Source organism: Salvelinus fontinalis, chromosome 36, assembly GCF_029448725.1.
Source record: "Salvelinus fontinalis isolate EN_2023a chromosome 36, ASM2944872v1, whole genome shotgun sequence".
NCBI lineage: Eukaryota > Metazoa > Chordata > Actinopteri > Salmoniformes > Salmonidae > Salvelinus > Salvelinus fontinalis.
In genome coordinates this window covers 12,373,491-12,389,856 of record NC_074700.1, presented here as the reverse complement: position 1 = coordinate 12,389,856, position 16,366 = coordinate 12,373,491, and the positions used below count along the sequence as shown (strand labels likewise).

The following is a 16,366-nucleotide window of genomic DNA, read 5'->3' as shown; positions in this document are numbered from 1 at the left end:
CCATTTTACTTCCTTAACACTGCCATTTAGTGTGTAAGAGATGGGTATTCTCTCTCTCTGGGTCGAGCCCAAGTGTAATCTCTCCATGTGTCACATGGCCAGGCTAAGGGATACCGGTCCGTGGCATTTCACATTTTCCAAAAAGTACACAGGTAGGACACACACACAAAGAGTGCTCACCTTTCCCACATTGGAAAGACTAGGGAAAAAGGGGGCAAAAAAAGAGTGCTTTCCTATATTACGAAGACAATGAATAAGAAAGGGGGCAAAAGAAACAGAAGAACAAGAAATTAAGAAGTGGCAAGCCTTGACTGACTGAAGGCAGGCTGTCTTCGTTCGTCTTGAACCATGGACAGACAAATCTGGTTATGGAAGTGACGCGACGAGGACTGTCAGGCAGAAAATAGGAAAGTGTCAGCGCCCCTCAAAGCGCTTGCAAAATAGACGTGCACACGCCGAGCCACTCAAAATATGCTTTAAGGATTTGCCTCGCGCCTCGCCAGACAAAAGACGACCAATTTAGACCTGTCCTGTTGTGAAGGCTGCGTCACCCTCTTAAGAGCACAGACACCCTTTTGACGACTACATTTCAATGGAGTTGCACAAGAACATAAAAGCATAGTTGTAATGGCCTCTGATGCTTTATGTTCTACTTAATAGCTACACTGATTGCTTCTTTGATGATATTCTCAATCATTCAAAGACAGTAAAAGTACATATGAAATTGCACACTGAATTTTACCTCCTTATAGCGAGTATATAATATCCCATGTTGGTTAGATGAGAGGATATTAGAGTGGGCACCGGATAACGTACAGATCATTTTGATAGAGCAACGCAATTTCTGTGTGTGAACCGTGTTTGACAAGAACAGAGTTAAGTGAAAGTCCTTGTGTGACTTATTGAACTCTGGTTTACTTGAATGAGTGTGTCATGGATGTTATGTGGGTATTGTTCGGGACAATGTGCACCCTAGCTTAATCAAGGCTTGTCTAGGCATTCATCTAAAAGACCATGGAGTTGTATTACGAACACTACCATACACTGTTATAAAGGGCTGAATATGACCTATATGATCATATCTCATACACTACCTGATCAAAAGTATGTGGACACCTGCTCGTCGAACATCTCATGCCAAAAATCGTGGAAATGAATATAGAGTTTGTCCGCCCTTTGCTGCTGGAACATCCTCCACACTTCTGGGAAAACTTTCCAAGTGATGACTTGCTACCATTCAGTCCTAAGAGCATTAGTGAGGTCGGGCACTGATGTTGGGCGATTAGGCCTGGCTCGCAGTCGGCGCTCCAATTCATCCCAAAGGTGTTCGATTGGGTTGAGGTCAGGGATCTGTGCAGGCCAGTCAAGTTCTTCCACACCGATCTCGACAAACCATTTCTGTATGGACCTTGCTTCTGCGCACGGGGGCAATGTCATGCTGAAACAGGAAAGGGCCTTGCTACAAAGTTGGAAGCACAGAATTGTCTAGAATATCATTGTATGCTGTAGCGTTAAGATTTCTCTTCACTGGAACTAAGGGGCCTAGCGCAAACCATGAAAAACAGCCCCAGACCATTATTCTTCCTCCACCAAACTTTACAGTGGGCACTATGCATTCGGGCAGGTAGCATTCTCCTGGCATCCACCAAACCCATATTCGTCCGTTGGACTGCCAGATGGTAAAGCACGATTCATCACTCCAGAGGACGCGTTTTCACTACTCGAGTCCAATGGCAGCAGGCTTTACACCACTCCAGCCGAAGATTGGCATTGCGCATGGTGATCTTAGGCGTGTGTGCGGCTGCTCGGCCATGGAAACCCATTTCCTGAAGCTCCCGACGAACAGTTCTTGTACTGACGTTGCTTCCAGAGGCAGTTTGGAACTCGGTAGTGGGTGTTGCAACCGAGTACAGACCATTTTTACGCGCTACGTGCTTCATCACTCGGTGGTCCCATTCTGTGAGCTTGTGTGGCCTACCACTTTACAGCTGAGCCGTTGTTGCTCCTAGACGTTTCCACATCACAATAACAGCACTTACAGTTGAGCGGGACAGCTCTAGCAGGGCAGAAATTCTATGAACTGACTTGTTGGAAAGGTGTCATCCTATGACTGTGCCACGTTGAAAGTCACTGATCTCATCATTAAGGCCATTCTACAGCGAATGTTTAGGGTCACATAGAAATGTCATTTTAAAAAAAAAAGAAAAACAAATTTTCTGTCCATTAAAATAACATTAAATTGATCAGAAATACATTGTAGGCATTGTTAATGTTGTAAATGACTATTGTAGCTGGAAACGGACGATTTATTTATGGTATATCTACATAGGCGTACAGAGGCCCATTTAAATATATATATGTATATATATATGTATATATATAGTGTACTTAGGCCACACGTCATATTCCACATACCACATACCTAATATTGTGCTCCATCAGATAGGTTACACACACACACACTACATGACCGTAATTATTTTGCACGTTGCGTTTATATTTTTGTTCAGTATATACACACATATATATATATATATAAACACACACACACATATATATACATACATACATACATATATACATACATACATGCATACACTCACGCGCACGCATACGCGCACGCACACACACAGACCAGACTCTGACATTGCTCATTCTGATACTGCTCATTCGGCATTTTTTACTTTCTTAAAAACATTTTGTATTATATGTGTACTGACTTGTATGGCTAGATATTACTGCACTGTTGGAGCTAAATAACACAAGCGTTTCACTGCACATGCAATAACATCCGCAAATCTGTGTACGAGACCAATAAACTTTGATTTGATTTAGACTCAGATTGAGAACCACCTCCTCTCCTCCCTCCTGTAGTGCTGTCTGCCCCGTCCAGATTGCCTCCTTCAACTCAATAAAGGAGAAATCCACATCCCCCTATAGAGGCGTCCCTCTTAAGCCTCTTAGCAACAACCGAAGAGTTTATCTGCTAGACCAGAGAGGCAACGAAGGAGAGAGGGAGGTAGGGAGGAAAGAAAAGGAAAAGGCAACAAATTGGGAGAGCAAAATGTGAAGAAAGGGTAGGAATACAGATAGATGGAGAGGGGAGGGGGACACTGGAAGATAAATGAAATAGGAACAGAGTGGAGAAGTCAGTGTGAGAGGAATAGAGGGAGAGAGAGATCGAGAAAAAAGAGAAAGGAGGAGAGGATTACGGGTTTTGTATTCCTGACGGGGCATAAATTAAACGAGGGAAGACGGCAAAATGAAAGACAAAGCAATATCAACTCAAAATGCCCAATAACCCCTGGACCTCAGGGAGATACTTAAAGACCATGTGCCTTTTTTTCCCTTTCACTTAAAAACCACCAAAACACGACGAATGATGCACAACAAATTTCCATTTGAATACACTCAGGGGAAGGGAGACTTGGGGACTGGAACGAAATCCCTGCAAAAGCAGAGCCATTTCAAGCAGAGAATTTCCATTGTCTTAAATAGCTGGAAGTGTATGTATAGGGAATAGCACAAATACTATTTGAGAACAGTTAGAATCACATAATTAACACCTTCAGGAAATCATGGCAAATCATGGCAAATATTCTTTAATTGAATTTCTAGGGTATTAATCACTTTGTTTCGATGAAATGTGTCACCTGCTTCCATTATCACCATTTGCAAGTGAACAAGACGAAGTGCCTGAGATAGATGTCGCCTATACTATATTCCAATGATACTGACCCAACAGGCAGCCACACACATGACCGGCGGCCATCTTAGCACAGGGTGGGCATCCATCTGAGTGGCAAGGCTGCTGGACCGAGAGCCAGTGAACCCAACTCCTATTCAACATCAGCTGGATCCGGGGACCAAATACAATTCATGGACCTTGAACTGCCAAAGTCACAATTCATGGGCATCATAGAGTAGCGTTAATGGCCACGCACACGTTGAAATGGTCACATTTGGAATTGCTGCTCACAAGTGGAATGCCAACTCCTCAGCCTTTTGACTGTGTTGCCACTAGAGCAGAGTGTGTGTGCCTGTGTGACTGTGTGTGTGAAGGGGGAATTAGGCGCCCGTGGGAATAGACATGGGTTTACTTTGCTCTTCCAGGACAACAGCGCTGTTCATCTCAAGGCAGCATCTGGGGTAGTCGATGGAGGGTAAAGAGTAGCACATCAATGCCTCCTTCCAAAAGGCTCCGCAGCAATTCAGCAGTACAGCGGGACGCCATTCAGGTCCTATTCTCCTGCTCTTTTCCGAGGCGGAGGGAGAGATACTGTCTGTAAAAGGGTTTGTTGGCTTTAATTGTTTTCAAATCCTTCTAAATGAAAGCAGCCGGCGATATGACAATATACGAAAACCAATATCACTGTAGGGAACAAAGGGAATGTGCCATAAACGAGATGAAAAAGATGTAAGCGTCTTGGTAGGCTTTTCAGATTAGACAGAGTAGAAGAATGGCGGTGGTAATCATACTGGAACGTCATGTTGATACGGTACATGATACAGTATCATTATTTTACTGTTGTTTAAATCAACCGTTTTGAGATGCAGTCAGTAGCACCCATTAAACCTCGAGCTATTTTTCCCATAGGGGATTTGAGAAATAAATAGGGGCTGTGTTTTGTGTAGGCTTACCCTAGCGTGGCGTTTTGATAACCGTGTAAATCTCTCTAGGACAAGGTGACTTTTTAGCAATACATTCACCTGTATTTACTCCCCAAAAACGAAATGCTAATTAGCTGCTAATGTGTCTACATATGCCATGAAGATAAAGGTAAGAATCTCTGGATGAACTATCTAATGTTAGCTAAATGTAGTACTGAATACATAGGCTACATTTCTTTAAATTGACAATTCTGTGAACTGTTTTAAATTGACACAATACCTGTTAGCAAACGGATCAGCTAGAGACAATGTGCAGGAGTTTTGTATGATGTCTACTTAGATGCTAATTAGCATTTTAGAATCTGAGTAACTAGAGCCGAATATATTGCCAAAAGTCACGTTGTCCAAGAGAGATTTATATGGTTATCAAAATGTCAAGCCAGCAAAAACCTACACGAAACACAGCCCTTATTTTAAGTGTTTCTAAAATCCCCTATTGGAAAAATGAATGGTGGAAAAACAATTGGAACCATTTCACTGTTTGACCGCTAGGTTTTATGGGTATTATGACACCTCCACTGTGCGGCTCTATACCGTGTCATACTCATAAAGACATTCCTCTTTCTCTGTACTCCAAGCACTGAGATGAAATGTGTCATCTTTAGCTTTACACAATAAATACGTTACTGGATAGACAAAGCTTCAACTCATAGGTAGCTTGGGCAAAAAAAGTTGGAATATAAATACATGTAAATATATAATCTTGGACAATACATAATTCTCAGAAAATTTGAACAACACTAATATTCAAAAGTAGGTTAATGCCCTTCTGACATCAGTACCTTAATATTCTCTTGTGTACTGTGTTTACGTCACTGTACCCTCACGGTAGACATATCTAGGAAACATTGGAGTTTCTGTCCAATTTTTTATATATTTTCTCTGCAATAAGTACAAAATCCATAATCTGGTTTGGATCATCCAGACTGATCTCCCATAACTACAGTACAGTCCCCACTCAACCTATAATCCCATATCTCCACCAAACATCAAACTCCTATTTTGTTGCTGGATTTTTTTTCTCTCCCAAAGCTTATAGATTAACTCTGGGCCTGGATGTCCCAGAAAAGAAAATATCATTAGCTTTAATCAAATTGATTAAGATCAGATAGAGTATTGGGATCCGCTTGGCACGTTCCTCAGCTCCAAACAGATAACTGGGGAACTTGTAGAGACTGCATCCTAGCTGTGGATTTACTGTGATTCTGTATGACTTGAACGGTCTCTGTCTCAATGTGTGTTTGGCTTTGTCTGACAATGGGTATACTATGGCATGATGCTCAGAAAAAAACTACAGAGATATCTAAAGCAGAAATGTAAACGTATACTGTTTCTTCAGCGTTCAAATTAGAGCATGTCTGTTAAAAGACATGTTAATGGTCTTTCTGAGATGAATACCGGCCCACTTGTAATGGCAGGGTAGTGGGTTTGATTCCCAGGACCACGCATACAGTACCAGTCAAAAGTTTGCACACACCTATTCATTCAATTTTTATTTATTTTTTAAAACTATTTTCTACATTGTAGAAAAATAGTGAAGACATCAAAACTATGAAATAACACATATGGAATCATGTTGGGTCATTGTCCTATTGAAAAACAAATGATGGTCCCACTAAGCGCAAACCAGATGGGATAGCACGATGCTGCAGAATACTGTGATAGCCATGCTGGTTAAGTGTGCCTTGAATTCTAAATAAATCACTGACAGTGTCACCAGCAAAGCAACCCCAAACCATAACACCTTCTCCTCCATGCTTCACGGTGGGAACCACACATGCGGAGATCATCCGTTAACGTACTACGCGTCTCACAAAGACACGGCGGTTGGAACCAAAATCTCCAATTTGGACTCATCAGACCAAAGGACAGATTTACACCAGTCTAAAGTCCACTGCTTGTGTTTCTTGGCCCAAGCAAGTCTTTTCTTCTTATTGGTGTCCTTTAGTAGTGGTTTCTTTGCAGCAAATCGACCATGAAGCCCTGAATCACGCAGTCTCCTCTGAACAGTTGAGATGTGAGATGTGTCTGTTACTTCAACTCTGTGAAGCAATTATTTGGGCTGCAATTTCTGAGGCTGGTAACGCTAATGAACTTATCTTCTGCAGCAGAGGTAACTCTGGGTCTTCCTTTCCTGTGGTGGTCCACATGAGAGCCAGTTTCATCATAGCGCTTGATGGTTTTTGCAACTGCACTTGAAGAAACGTAAAAGTTCTTGACATTTTCCGGATTGACTGACCTTAATGTCTTAAAGTAATGATGGACTGTCATTTCTCTTTGCCTATTTGAGCTGTTCTTGCCATAATATGGATGTTGTCTCACAAATTAACTTTTAACAAGGCACACCTGTTAATTGAAATGCATTCCAGGTTACTACCTCATGAAGCTGGTTGAGAGAGTGCCAAGAGTGTGCAAAGCTGTCATCAAGGCAAAGGGTGGCTACTTTGAAGAATCTCAAATATAAAATACATTTTGATTTGTTAAACACTTTTTTGCCTTCTACATGATTCCATATGTGTTATTTCATAGTTGTGATGTCTTCACTATTATTCTACAATGTAGAAAATAGTAAAATAAAGAAAAACCCTGGAATGAGTAGGTGTGTCCAAACCTTTGAATGGTACTGTACGTAAAATGTATGCAGGCATGACTGTAAGTTGCTTCGGGTAAAAGTGTCTGCTATATGACATATATATTATATTACTGTGACTGTTTTAGTGTATACAGTAATCCCTCGTTTATCGCGGGGGTTACGTTCCGAAAATGACCCGCGATAAGTGAAATCCGCGAAATAGAAAACTTCTTTTTTTTTTACAATTAGCAACTATTACATGTATACAAATACAGTGACTCACGTGTAGGCCGTTTCACTGCTCTTCAGACTGGGCCGCTGCATCCTGACTGCGCTCTGCAGTGTTCTCTTCTTCTGAAGCCCGCGGTGCAGGTGTGTTTGTTCGGGAGAAGAGCATAGTGATAGGCAGCTGTTGTCGCTCTTTTTTCTTCTTTGCAAAAAGATCCTTGTACACCGACATGCCACCATCGATTACGTTGGAGAACTGTAATGAACGGCTCATCAAAGGGTCCCATTCCTCAGCTACTCGCTTAAGTTCAGTGGCCATTCGCACCATGGTTGCTAAGCGACCAAGCGTTAGTCCTTCCTTCCTTCCTGGCCAACTTAATGTAAATTTGCCAAGCTGTTTTATGTACGTACACATAACTGCACGAGACGACAAAATGATAGCACAATTCATAGCATGTTTTGATACAAGAAGCGGGAGTGAGTTTTTAGCGAATCAGAATGCAGAGCACAATGCACCAAAAAAAAATAAAAAATGCATTATGAAAATCCGCGAAATAGCGAATCCGCGATAAGTGAACCGCGAAGTGGCGAGGGATCACTGTATATACACAGGATGGTTGTTATTGAATTATCTCTGTAAGTGAGGTATTTCCTCTGCCAAATCCAGGAAAAGGGGGGTTGTGGGGGTTGGCTTAGCAGTGAAAACGGGTCAGTGTACACTGCAGATCATCAATCGTTGCCCCCACTGTCTGCCAGAGCAGCTGACCAACCAACCAACAGGGTTCCAGGGGCACCTCGGTCCCCCGGACTTTCAAGGTCTTCCTGTATCATCAATCTCCAGCAACCTTTGAATGCACAATCACTGTCACTAATTGGACCAAAGATAGTGGCGGACCACAGCCCTAAAAATAGGACAAAAACCTAGGAGCAAAGTGGATTCTGGCTTCCAGGCACGAATGAGACGATGAACCATTAGATATCTACCTAAAGTATCCGTGTCCTCCTCATACACAATGCACGTCTCTGAGGGTACTTACAGTATTCACTTCTTAATTAAAACACCATGACTTGGGAAAACACAAATACCCTTTACATGGGGTCAGAGTTCAGACTTTAGAATTGTATTGTGTACCTTATTACTGCTATTTGACAAAGAAAACATTGGTAGCTCTGAACAAATAGACAACCCCGGAGCAGTTTTTGGCATTAAAATCCCCACTGCTTAGGCAAATGCTTTGTAAACCCAGGGGTACTACAGCCACAAGCCTGCAGATTAGAATCGCCTTTATATTAGCCAATAGCTTTGCATCTGGGACACACCTAGGACATCAGACAAGGGCAATTTTCATATTTAAATCTCCCAAAAGCATCCATAATAAAAAAGTAAGCCAATTATTGTCTGCACGGTCCAAAATCTGTTAAAAAAATTATAATAATTCTAAGGAGCATGTGGAATGACAAGACCAAATTTAAAATCCCTACCCTGTGGCATTCCATTCCTAGCTAGTCTCTAAAACTCGGGACTGCTGTTCGCTTAATCACTGAAGTGGGACTATACTGTCTCTGTTGGCTATGATGTGTGATGAATGTTAATGGATACCCAGGCCCCCCATGGCCCTCTGGCTGGTTGGCTGGGCCCGCTGCTACTCTCCTGATCCCTCTCTGAGAGGCAGTTGTGGTGGGCTGAGCACTGCCGTCCGCCCCCAGGGCCCTCGGGGAGCTGTGGTAGTCCCTCTGGGGCCGGGGCATGAAACAGACCGCCACACACCATCGCAGCATGGGTCAGCGCTCTGCTCCTCCGCATCAAGATCACCGACACACAAACACACAGCGAGGGAGCTGTCCTCCCCTTCCTAACCCCTTGCACGGTCAGAGAGCGGCCGCACTAGAGTGAGGAGCCGTCAGGGCGCATCAGCCGGGAACGTAGGAACGAACGGTCGCAGTCCCTCGTTGTCCACCCCCACCGCCACCCTGACATTTTTCCGTCAAGGGCTTCAGCGCTTCCGACATGTGACCCAGTCGTCACGGGCGGTTGCCGCCACGCCAAGCAGGCTCGCACACACACGCACACACACACAGGAAGACAGGCTTGTGATCCTTGGATTTAAACGCAGCGGGAGAATGTCAGCATCAAAGAGGGTCTGTTATACAGCCCTGCTCACTCTGTCTGCATATCAAACCCAGGTCACAATTCAAACTGAGTTCATGGGTTTGTCGACAACAACGGAGAAAAGACAATCTGAAACATGCACTCATTCTCTCTGATTCCGAGATACAGCAGTGGTATTAAAACAACTGCAGAAACTTCAATTCATGTTTTGGGGAAAAACTTTGAGCGGGGTGTGTTTCCATAGCGATTCCCCTGCGAACTAACCACGGCCCGGGAGAGGAGTAATCCATCACACAGCGTTCCTGATAGGGGGAAACACGGCACCTCCCTCCACCTCCCCGTCCCCATCCCCGTCTCCCAAACCTCGCACTCACCGCATGCGGCGAGTCACGGTCGGATTAGGCTGCCTAGAGTCAAACGCTTCTGGAACGCTGTGTCTAGGGAGCCATCGGTAAACGCGTTGCTGCACTACCTCTGTCTGACTGATCCGGTTTATGTTCCTTCATTTCACCCGGTACTGCTTAGGAAAAGACATGCAGGCCCAGACAGACAGGGAGCTAATGCTTATCTTCCTATACATATGTAGGATCTTGATTTGAACCAGTTTGCTACAGCAGGAAGATAATCCTACAGCAACAGGAAATGTAAGTTATTACGTGGATAATAATGAATGGACATTTTTGAGGGGTAGATAGATTTTTCCAATTTTACATTTGCATTTACATTACAAAGTTGTCCTGCAGCAGGGTGATCAAATTAATATCCTACATCTGTACGTTCAGCTGAGCTGTGAGCTAGCCTAGCAACAAGCTCCAGGGGATGATGTAGCCCCAGGGGGCTTGACTGGCAGCCCTGGCTCTTACCCTCTCTCCCTCACTGGAGACGATAGTGGAGGGGGCTGGAGGGGGACTAGAAAACCTTCCACCTCAACGTCTCATTAGCACCTGATGATATTCATATAGCACTCTCACTCCCAGGCTCAATCACTCATCACTTTCGGAAGTGCCAACCATTTCACACATAAGAGTACAAAGTACCGACTGAGAATCCATACGTATAGATAGATAAAATAAAATAATCAAACGAAGGAAGGAAGAAAAGAAGGTGTCTTCGAGAAGAATAGGAAGTAGAATTAAGAGAAATCACAGCTTTGGTTCCATTTTTAAAGCAGCGTAATTTAGGCCCCCTGGAGTCACCATAACCGCAGTCCAACCACACTGACAATGCCGCTCCCAAGAAGGAGGCTACGACAGCATTGTAGAGCATCCAACATGGACGCCAAAATCATAGAAGAAGCCATCTTAGGTCTGTAGGAGCAAAATAGTAGCCTTACCTTCGACAGCATACTCTTCTGCTTCATCGAGGCCCAATGAGGACAGGAAGGAGAGAGAGGGAGAGAATGAGAGAGAAAACAAATAGATTAGATAAACAGCATCTGACATAATTCCAATGTACAGATTAATGACATATCCTGATGTTATCCACTGTCACAGAAGAGGTCATTTGCAAGAAGAGAAAACACAATTTGATTTATAATGATCTATCCAGGTCAAATTAAATCCTATATTTCCCCCCATGACTTGAGGTATATTGCTTGAAAAAACAACCGAAATGTGAGACTGGGAATCTGAGGCCCTCTTTCAGTGGGATCCATCCATTGTAAGACGATCAACTGCAAAAATGCATGTCAAATATTACAGTAGGCTTAGGTTCTGGTGACAGAGAAATTCGATGCAATATCTTAACCACTCTGTTACAAGAGCAGTGACCCCAGTTACAAGAACCTACCTACCCGAACAGAGGCATCTCTCTCCAGTTTCATAATCTAGAGAGAGAGAAGCCTGTGCTAAAACAGTTCCCCCCCAGGCTACCATAGACTAGCTCCTTTAATGTCAGAGTGGAAATAACCACACTGCTTATCTAGGATCATCATCATGTATCCACTACAGATGTGTGCAAGGAGCCTCTAGCCTCCTACTGCATCAAACCCTATGGAGAGTTAAATAGTTTCATACTTTACTTGAGACTGCTGGGCCCGGGCCTTAGCGACGGTTTATTATATCATATTCAACATAGTTGTTTTTCCTGGTACATTGTGTGCTTGTGCTGTCCTTTACTATTTATGGGAAACTGTCAAGGATTTTGATTGTGAATTTGCATTCGAGTCAGCGCTATAGCAGTTAGAACAGGGTAAGAGGTCAAACTGGAATAAGGAGTTGGGGAAATATCAAACAAAAGTATAATCCACGTATTTTTCATGTATTTACTCCGTGTATAGTGTATAGTGTATAGTGTATAGTGAGCCGACCAGAAAGTGCTGTTTACCGGCGCGTTTAGTATTCAGATTTCACGACGGCGGGCACGGTGGCCATTTAAGTATCTGCAACGTGCCATTCCGGCGTGGTTGCTCGGTGAGCGGCCTTCTGACAACGAGGCCACTCACTGCTCGTCTCATTCACAAAGTGCACGTTCCTCAAAAGGCTTTCTTCACAGTCTGCCTACATCCACTATAATAATTGTGACCTGATCCAAGCCAATGTTGTCAGTTAGTGGGCTTTCTTTGCCAGACACTAGCTGTTCGACGCTGGCTTGATCTGTTCCACAATTACGATACTGTAATGCGTGCCGTGTTTCCTATCTACGCAGAGCGGCTTCTCTCAAATGCATCCTTTGCTGTGCCATTCAATGATTGGCTGTACATGTATATTTCATTTTCCCAGACATATATCTACAAGGTCTTCTCAAAGAATAATATTTCATATACATTGCGAACACAACAAAGAGCCTGGGTGGGTTGGCTGGCAACTCCAGCTTAAAAAAGCAATCGATGCGCTCGTTTGACACCAGAGCAGCCCTTAAACCTCCATCGCCTCACCCTATTGATTCTCCAATTAGAACACCCACAATGCCACTGCAATAGGCTGTAAAGCAGGAAGTCAACAGAGCAAACAAACCCAGACACGGCTAGCAGATCGAGAGCGAGGCATGATTCCACATCAGAGATTAAGCCCGGGCCATAAGCTGTGAGGACCTTGTTTGTCAAATGTAATGATTGTTATGATCTCCGGACGTGGGTTCGGTCCTTCCTCATTCCTCCTGCTCCTCCCCTCACCCTTTCTTCTGCTCTCATCCCTCTGTTTTGGTTGGTTCTTAGCCTTGACTAGACTATCTTTTAGAGACACACTCGGCGAGAGCCTCTGAGTCTGTGTTCAAAGCAGGCAGAGCATGAAAGAGACGGCTCCCTTTTTTCCCAAGTCCACGATTCATTTCTCAAGTAATTATGGGGCCTGTCTAAAAGTGTTCCTCAGAGATGGTTAATGTGGACTGTATCCCGCTGTCCAAAAGTGGATGGAGCAGCAAACCTCAGTAGGCTTTATTTTTCAAAACGGCAGAGTTAACATTGCTTAGGGAATATCTGGGAATTTGATTTGGGAATGAAAGTGAAGGATCTGACAATAAAAGATGAAGATAGTCAAACAAAAGCTTTTACTTTAGGAAGCTGTGTTCCCCCATTGAGAATAGTAAGGGATGAATAAAAAGCCAAGCTGAACACCATTCCTAACACGTCTGTGTATGCATTGTGAGTAGATAAGTCTATGCCCTTTAGGGATTGGACATTCCATTGGATTTTGAATCTATATACGAACATTGCACTACAATTTTCAGGTTAGAGACAGTGAGATAGTGTATGTTTTTATGATACCGTTCCCACAACACCAGAGCTAGACGTTCTCTCTCCTCAGAGAGGCGATAGCATGCTCCCCCGAGAGGCCTTCCTTCCACCAAACGATTAAGATCATTAATTGACAAAAAATGCTGTGTTTATGGTCTGTTTTATAGACTCAGGATGACTCTGTGGCTCTCTTGGGCATTGGAACGAGAGTAGAGAACACATTCTGGATTGAACAGGGAAGAAGGGAAACGCTAAGCCTTACAGTATTTATGGAGAATAGAGCAGAAAAACCTGCATTTATCCCTTTTACCCCATTGATATTTTCTGCTAGTCTTGACTTAACCAATGCTGCTGTGCCTATATTACCGTGTGTTCCATTAGGTAATGGATAAATACTAGCTCAAAGCATTCTGCTCCATTTGCTAATGCCTTGGAATGCTACTTCCTGATGTTGCACATTAGCTTTCAGCCATGGGTAAACACCAGACTGCTGCAACCTGATTGGCTGAACGTGATATGGTGCTTCATAAGGAAAGTATGCATATTTTCCCAGTTTTTGTTCTGTCTTCTCGCCATTAAAGAAAGTTAAGGAAGAAATTTAAGCTTTTGCTGCATGAATGGAAACATTTTAGGGTACGAACCGGTCGACAGGGGAGATGAGTGTATTGCCAGCTGTATATAATGCGTTTGGATAGTAAGATGAAATGACTCAGTACCGTCATCTGCCAGCCTTTTTGGCTTTCCTTTTTGATACTTAAATATCTAGTGCTTTATTTCTCCTCCACGCTAGCTAAGTGTTCATCTAATTGGTGACAGATTTTCATGTGAATATTCTAAACATTCTATTCATAAAAACATATGCACATTTTCCCACCAGTGTTTCCATCAAATTGACTTGTTGCGGATAAAAGGCAGTGCATGATGATGTAGTGCACATAAAAATACCTTTTGCGGTTAAATTCCCATGTACCGCATAAAAAATGAAATGTGATTTGATTTGAGAAATACCAGTCAAATGGGTTTCCATCGCATTTTCACCTCTACTGATGGTTTTCGCACCAAAAAACAGTGCGTTATGTAGGTTATATAGTGAGTGTGCCCCATCTGGTATTGGCAAGTGCGGTCTAGCCAACAGAACGCGGGTCTAGCCAACAGAACGCGGGTCTAGCCAACAGCGCAGTCTACGTTCTGTTGGCTAGAGCACACGTATCGCCTACATGATGAGATTATTATGGACAAAAGAGCAAGATAAAATGTTTTTTGTCAAACATCGATTATCGTGTCACCAGAAAAAGACCCTCAATATTTATTGGACGGAACATCAAGCTCATGCACTTTCAACGAGTCGTAGTGGGAGGACCACACAACATGTCATCCTGTGACTCCCAAGTTTACCTCAGTATGACGGTTATTATATGAATATTTGCGCATAAAAGCATGTCCACCGACAATTCTCCATAATTCCTTTTACCGACACAAAATGATCCCGCCATGTCTAGCGTATTTTGTTTAGTCGACATTTGGAAAGATTACCGAAAACATGAATGCTTCCATCAGGCAGTTCATGACAATGTGTATCCGACATGTGCTTTACTCGAATGAAGGTTGGATGAGAACCTGGTTACTAGCAGACATTTGAAATGGGGGAGTCAGAAGGGGACATGGCTAGAACAACAGAGCCCAGACTTGATTTGACAATAGGACTCAATTGAGATGTTTCTTTCTTTTTTCACTCCCCAAGCCAAATTAGTGTGTACAACACCACAAACAAAACAAATGCAAAAGGCTAAATTAAAATCAGAAAGCCAGACATTGGGCACAAAGTGAACAGAATTCAGAAGCAGGCTGTTAAAAAAAAGTATAAACGTCAGCCTAAGAGGGGGAAGTTTGATTTTCTTAACCTTTCTCCCAGAAGCTTTAGAGGAAAAAGAGAGGTATGTCCTGCCTGGGCTAAATTTACTATGAAGAGTGGAATACGTCTGTAAGAAAATAGTTGACTCTCAATCACTGTTCTTCTACTTTATACAGTATAGAAATCACACAATGAACAGGTGATGAAAGTCAAGAACCAAGTCATATAAGCACAGTTCTAGCTTACCAAAGTAATTCTTATCCAGAAGTACGTTTGGCATCACCAAGGCCTCATTTACACAGACAACCAAATTCTGATATCTTTTCTACTAATTAGTATTTTGCCAATGACATCAGATCTTTTCACGTCATATCTTTTTCTGAGCTGATCTGATTGGTCAAAAGACCAATTAGTGAAACAAATACAGTGGTAAGAAAAAGTATGTGAACCCTTTGGAAAAACCTGGATTTCTGCATAATTTTGTCATAAAATTTGATCTGATCTGCATCTAGGTCACAACAATAGACAAACACAGTCTGCTTAAACTAATAACACACAAACAATTATACGTTTTCATGTCTTTGTTGAACACAATGTGTAAACATTCATAGTGCAGGGTGGAAAAAGTATGTGTACCCTTGGATTTAATAACTGGTTGACCCTCCTTTGGCAGCAATAACCTCAACCAAACATTTTCTGTGTTGTGGATCAGACCTGCACAACGGTCAGGAGGAATTTTGGACCATTCCAAAACTGTTTCAGTTCAGCAATATTCTTGGGATGTCTGGTGTGACCTGCTCTATTGAGGTCATGCCACAGCATCTCAATCAGGCTGAGGTCAGGACTCTGACTGGGCCACACCAGAAGGCATATTTTCTTCTGGTTGAAGCAATTCTGATGTTGATTTACTTCTGTGTTTTGGGTCGTTGTCCTGTGCATCACCCAACTTCTGATGAGCTTCAATTGGCGGACAGATAGCCTAACATTTTTCTGTTGATGATAGCAAGCTGTCCAGGCCCTGAGGCAGCAAAGCAGCCCCAAACCATGATGCTCCCTCCACCATACTTTACAGTTGGGATGAGGTTTTGATGTTGGTGTGCTGTGCTGTGCCTTTTTTTCTCTCCACACATGGTGTTGTGTGTTCCTTCCAAACAACTCAACTGTAGTTTCATCTGTCCACAGAATATTTTGCCAGTAGCGCTGTGGAACATCCAGGTGCACTTTTGCAAACTTCAGACGTGCAGCAATGGTTTTTTTGGA

General features: G+C 43.0%; 1 protein-coding gene across 8 annotated transcripts in view; it reads right to left on the bottom strand.

Moving 5' to 3' along the window:
• LOC129835211 (neurexin-2-like) overlaps positions 1 to 16,366 on the bottom strand; it is a 616,507-nt gene that overhangs the window by 424,813 nt on the left and 175,328 nt on the right. For 5 of the 8 annotated variants that reach the window (XM_055900712.1, XM_055900716.1, XM_055900714.1 and 2 more), the window contains exon 3: positions 10,915 to 10,935. In XM_055900712.1, coding sequence (XP_055756687.1) covers positions 10,915 to 10,935 — 21 coding nt within the window. The remainder of the gene's footprint in view (positions 1 to 10,914; positions 10,936 to 16,366) is intronic. The other 3 variants (XM_055900713.1, XM_055900715.1, XM_055900718.1) reach the window with 1 other exon arrangement.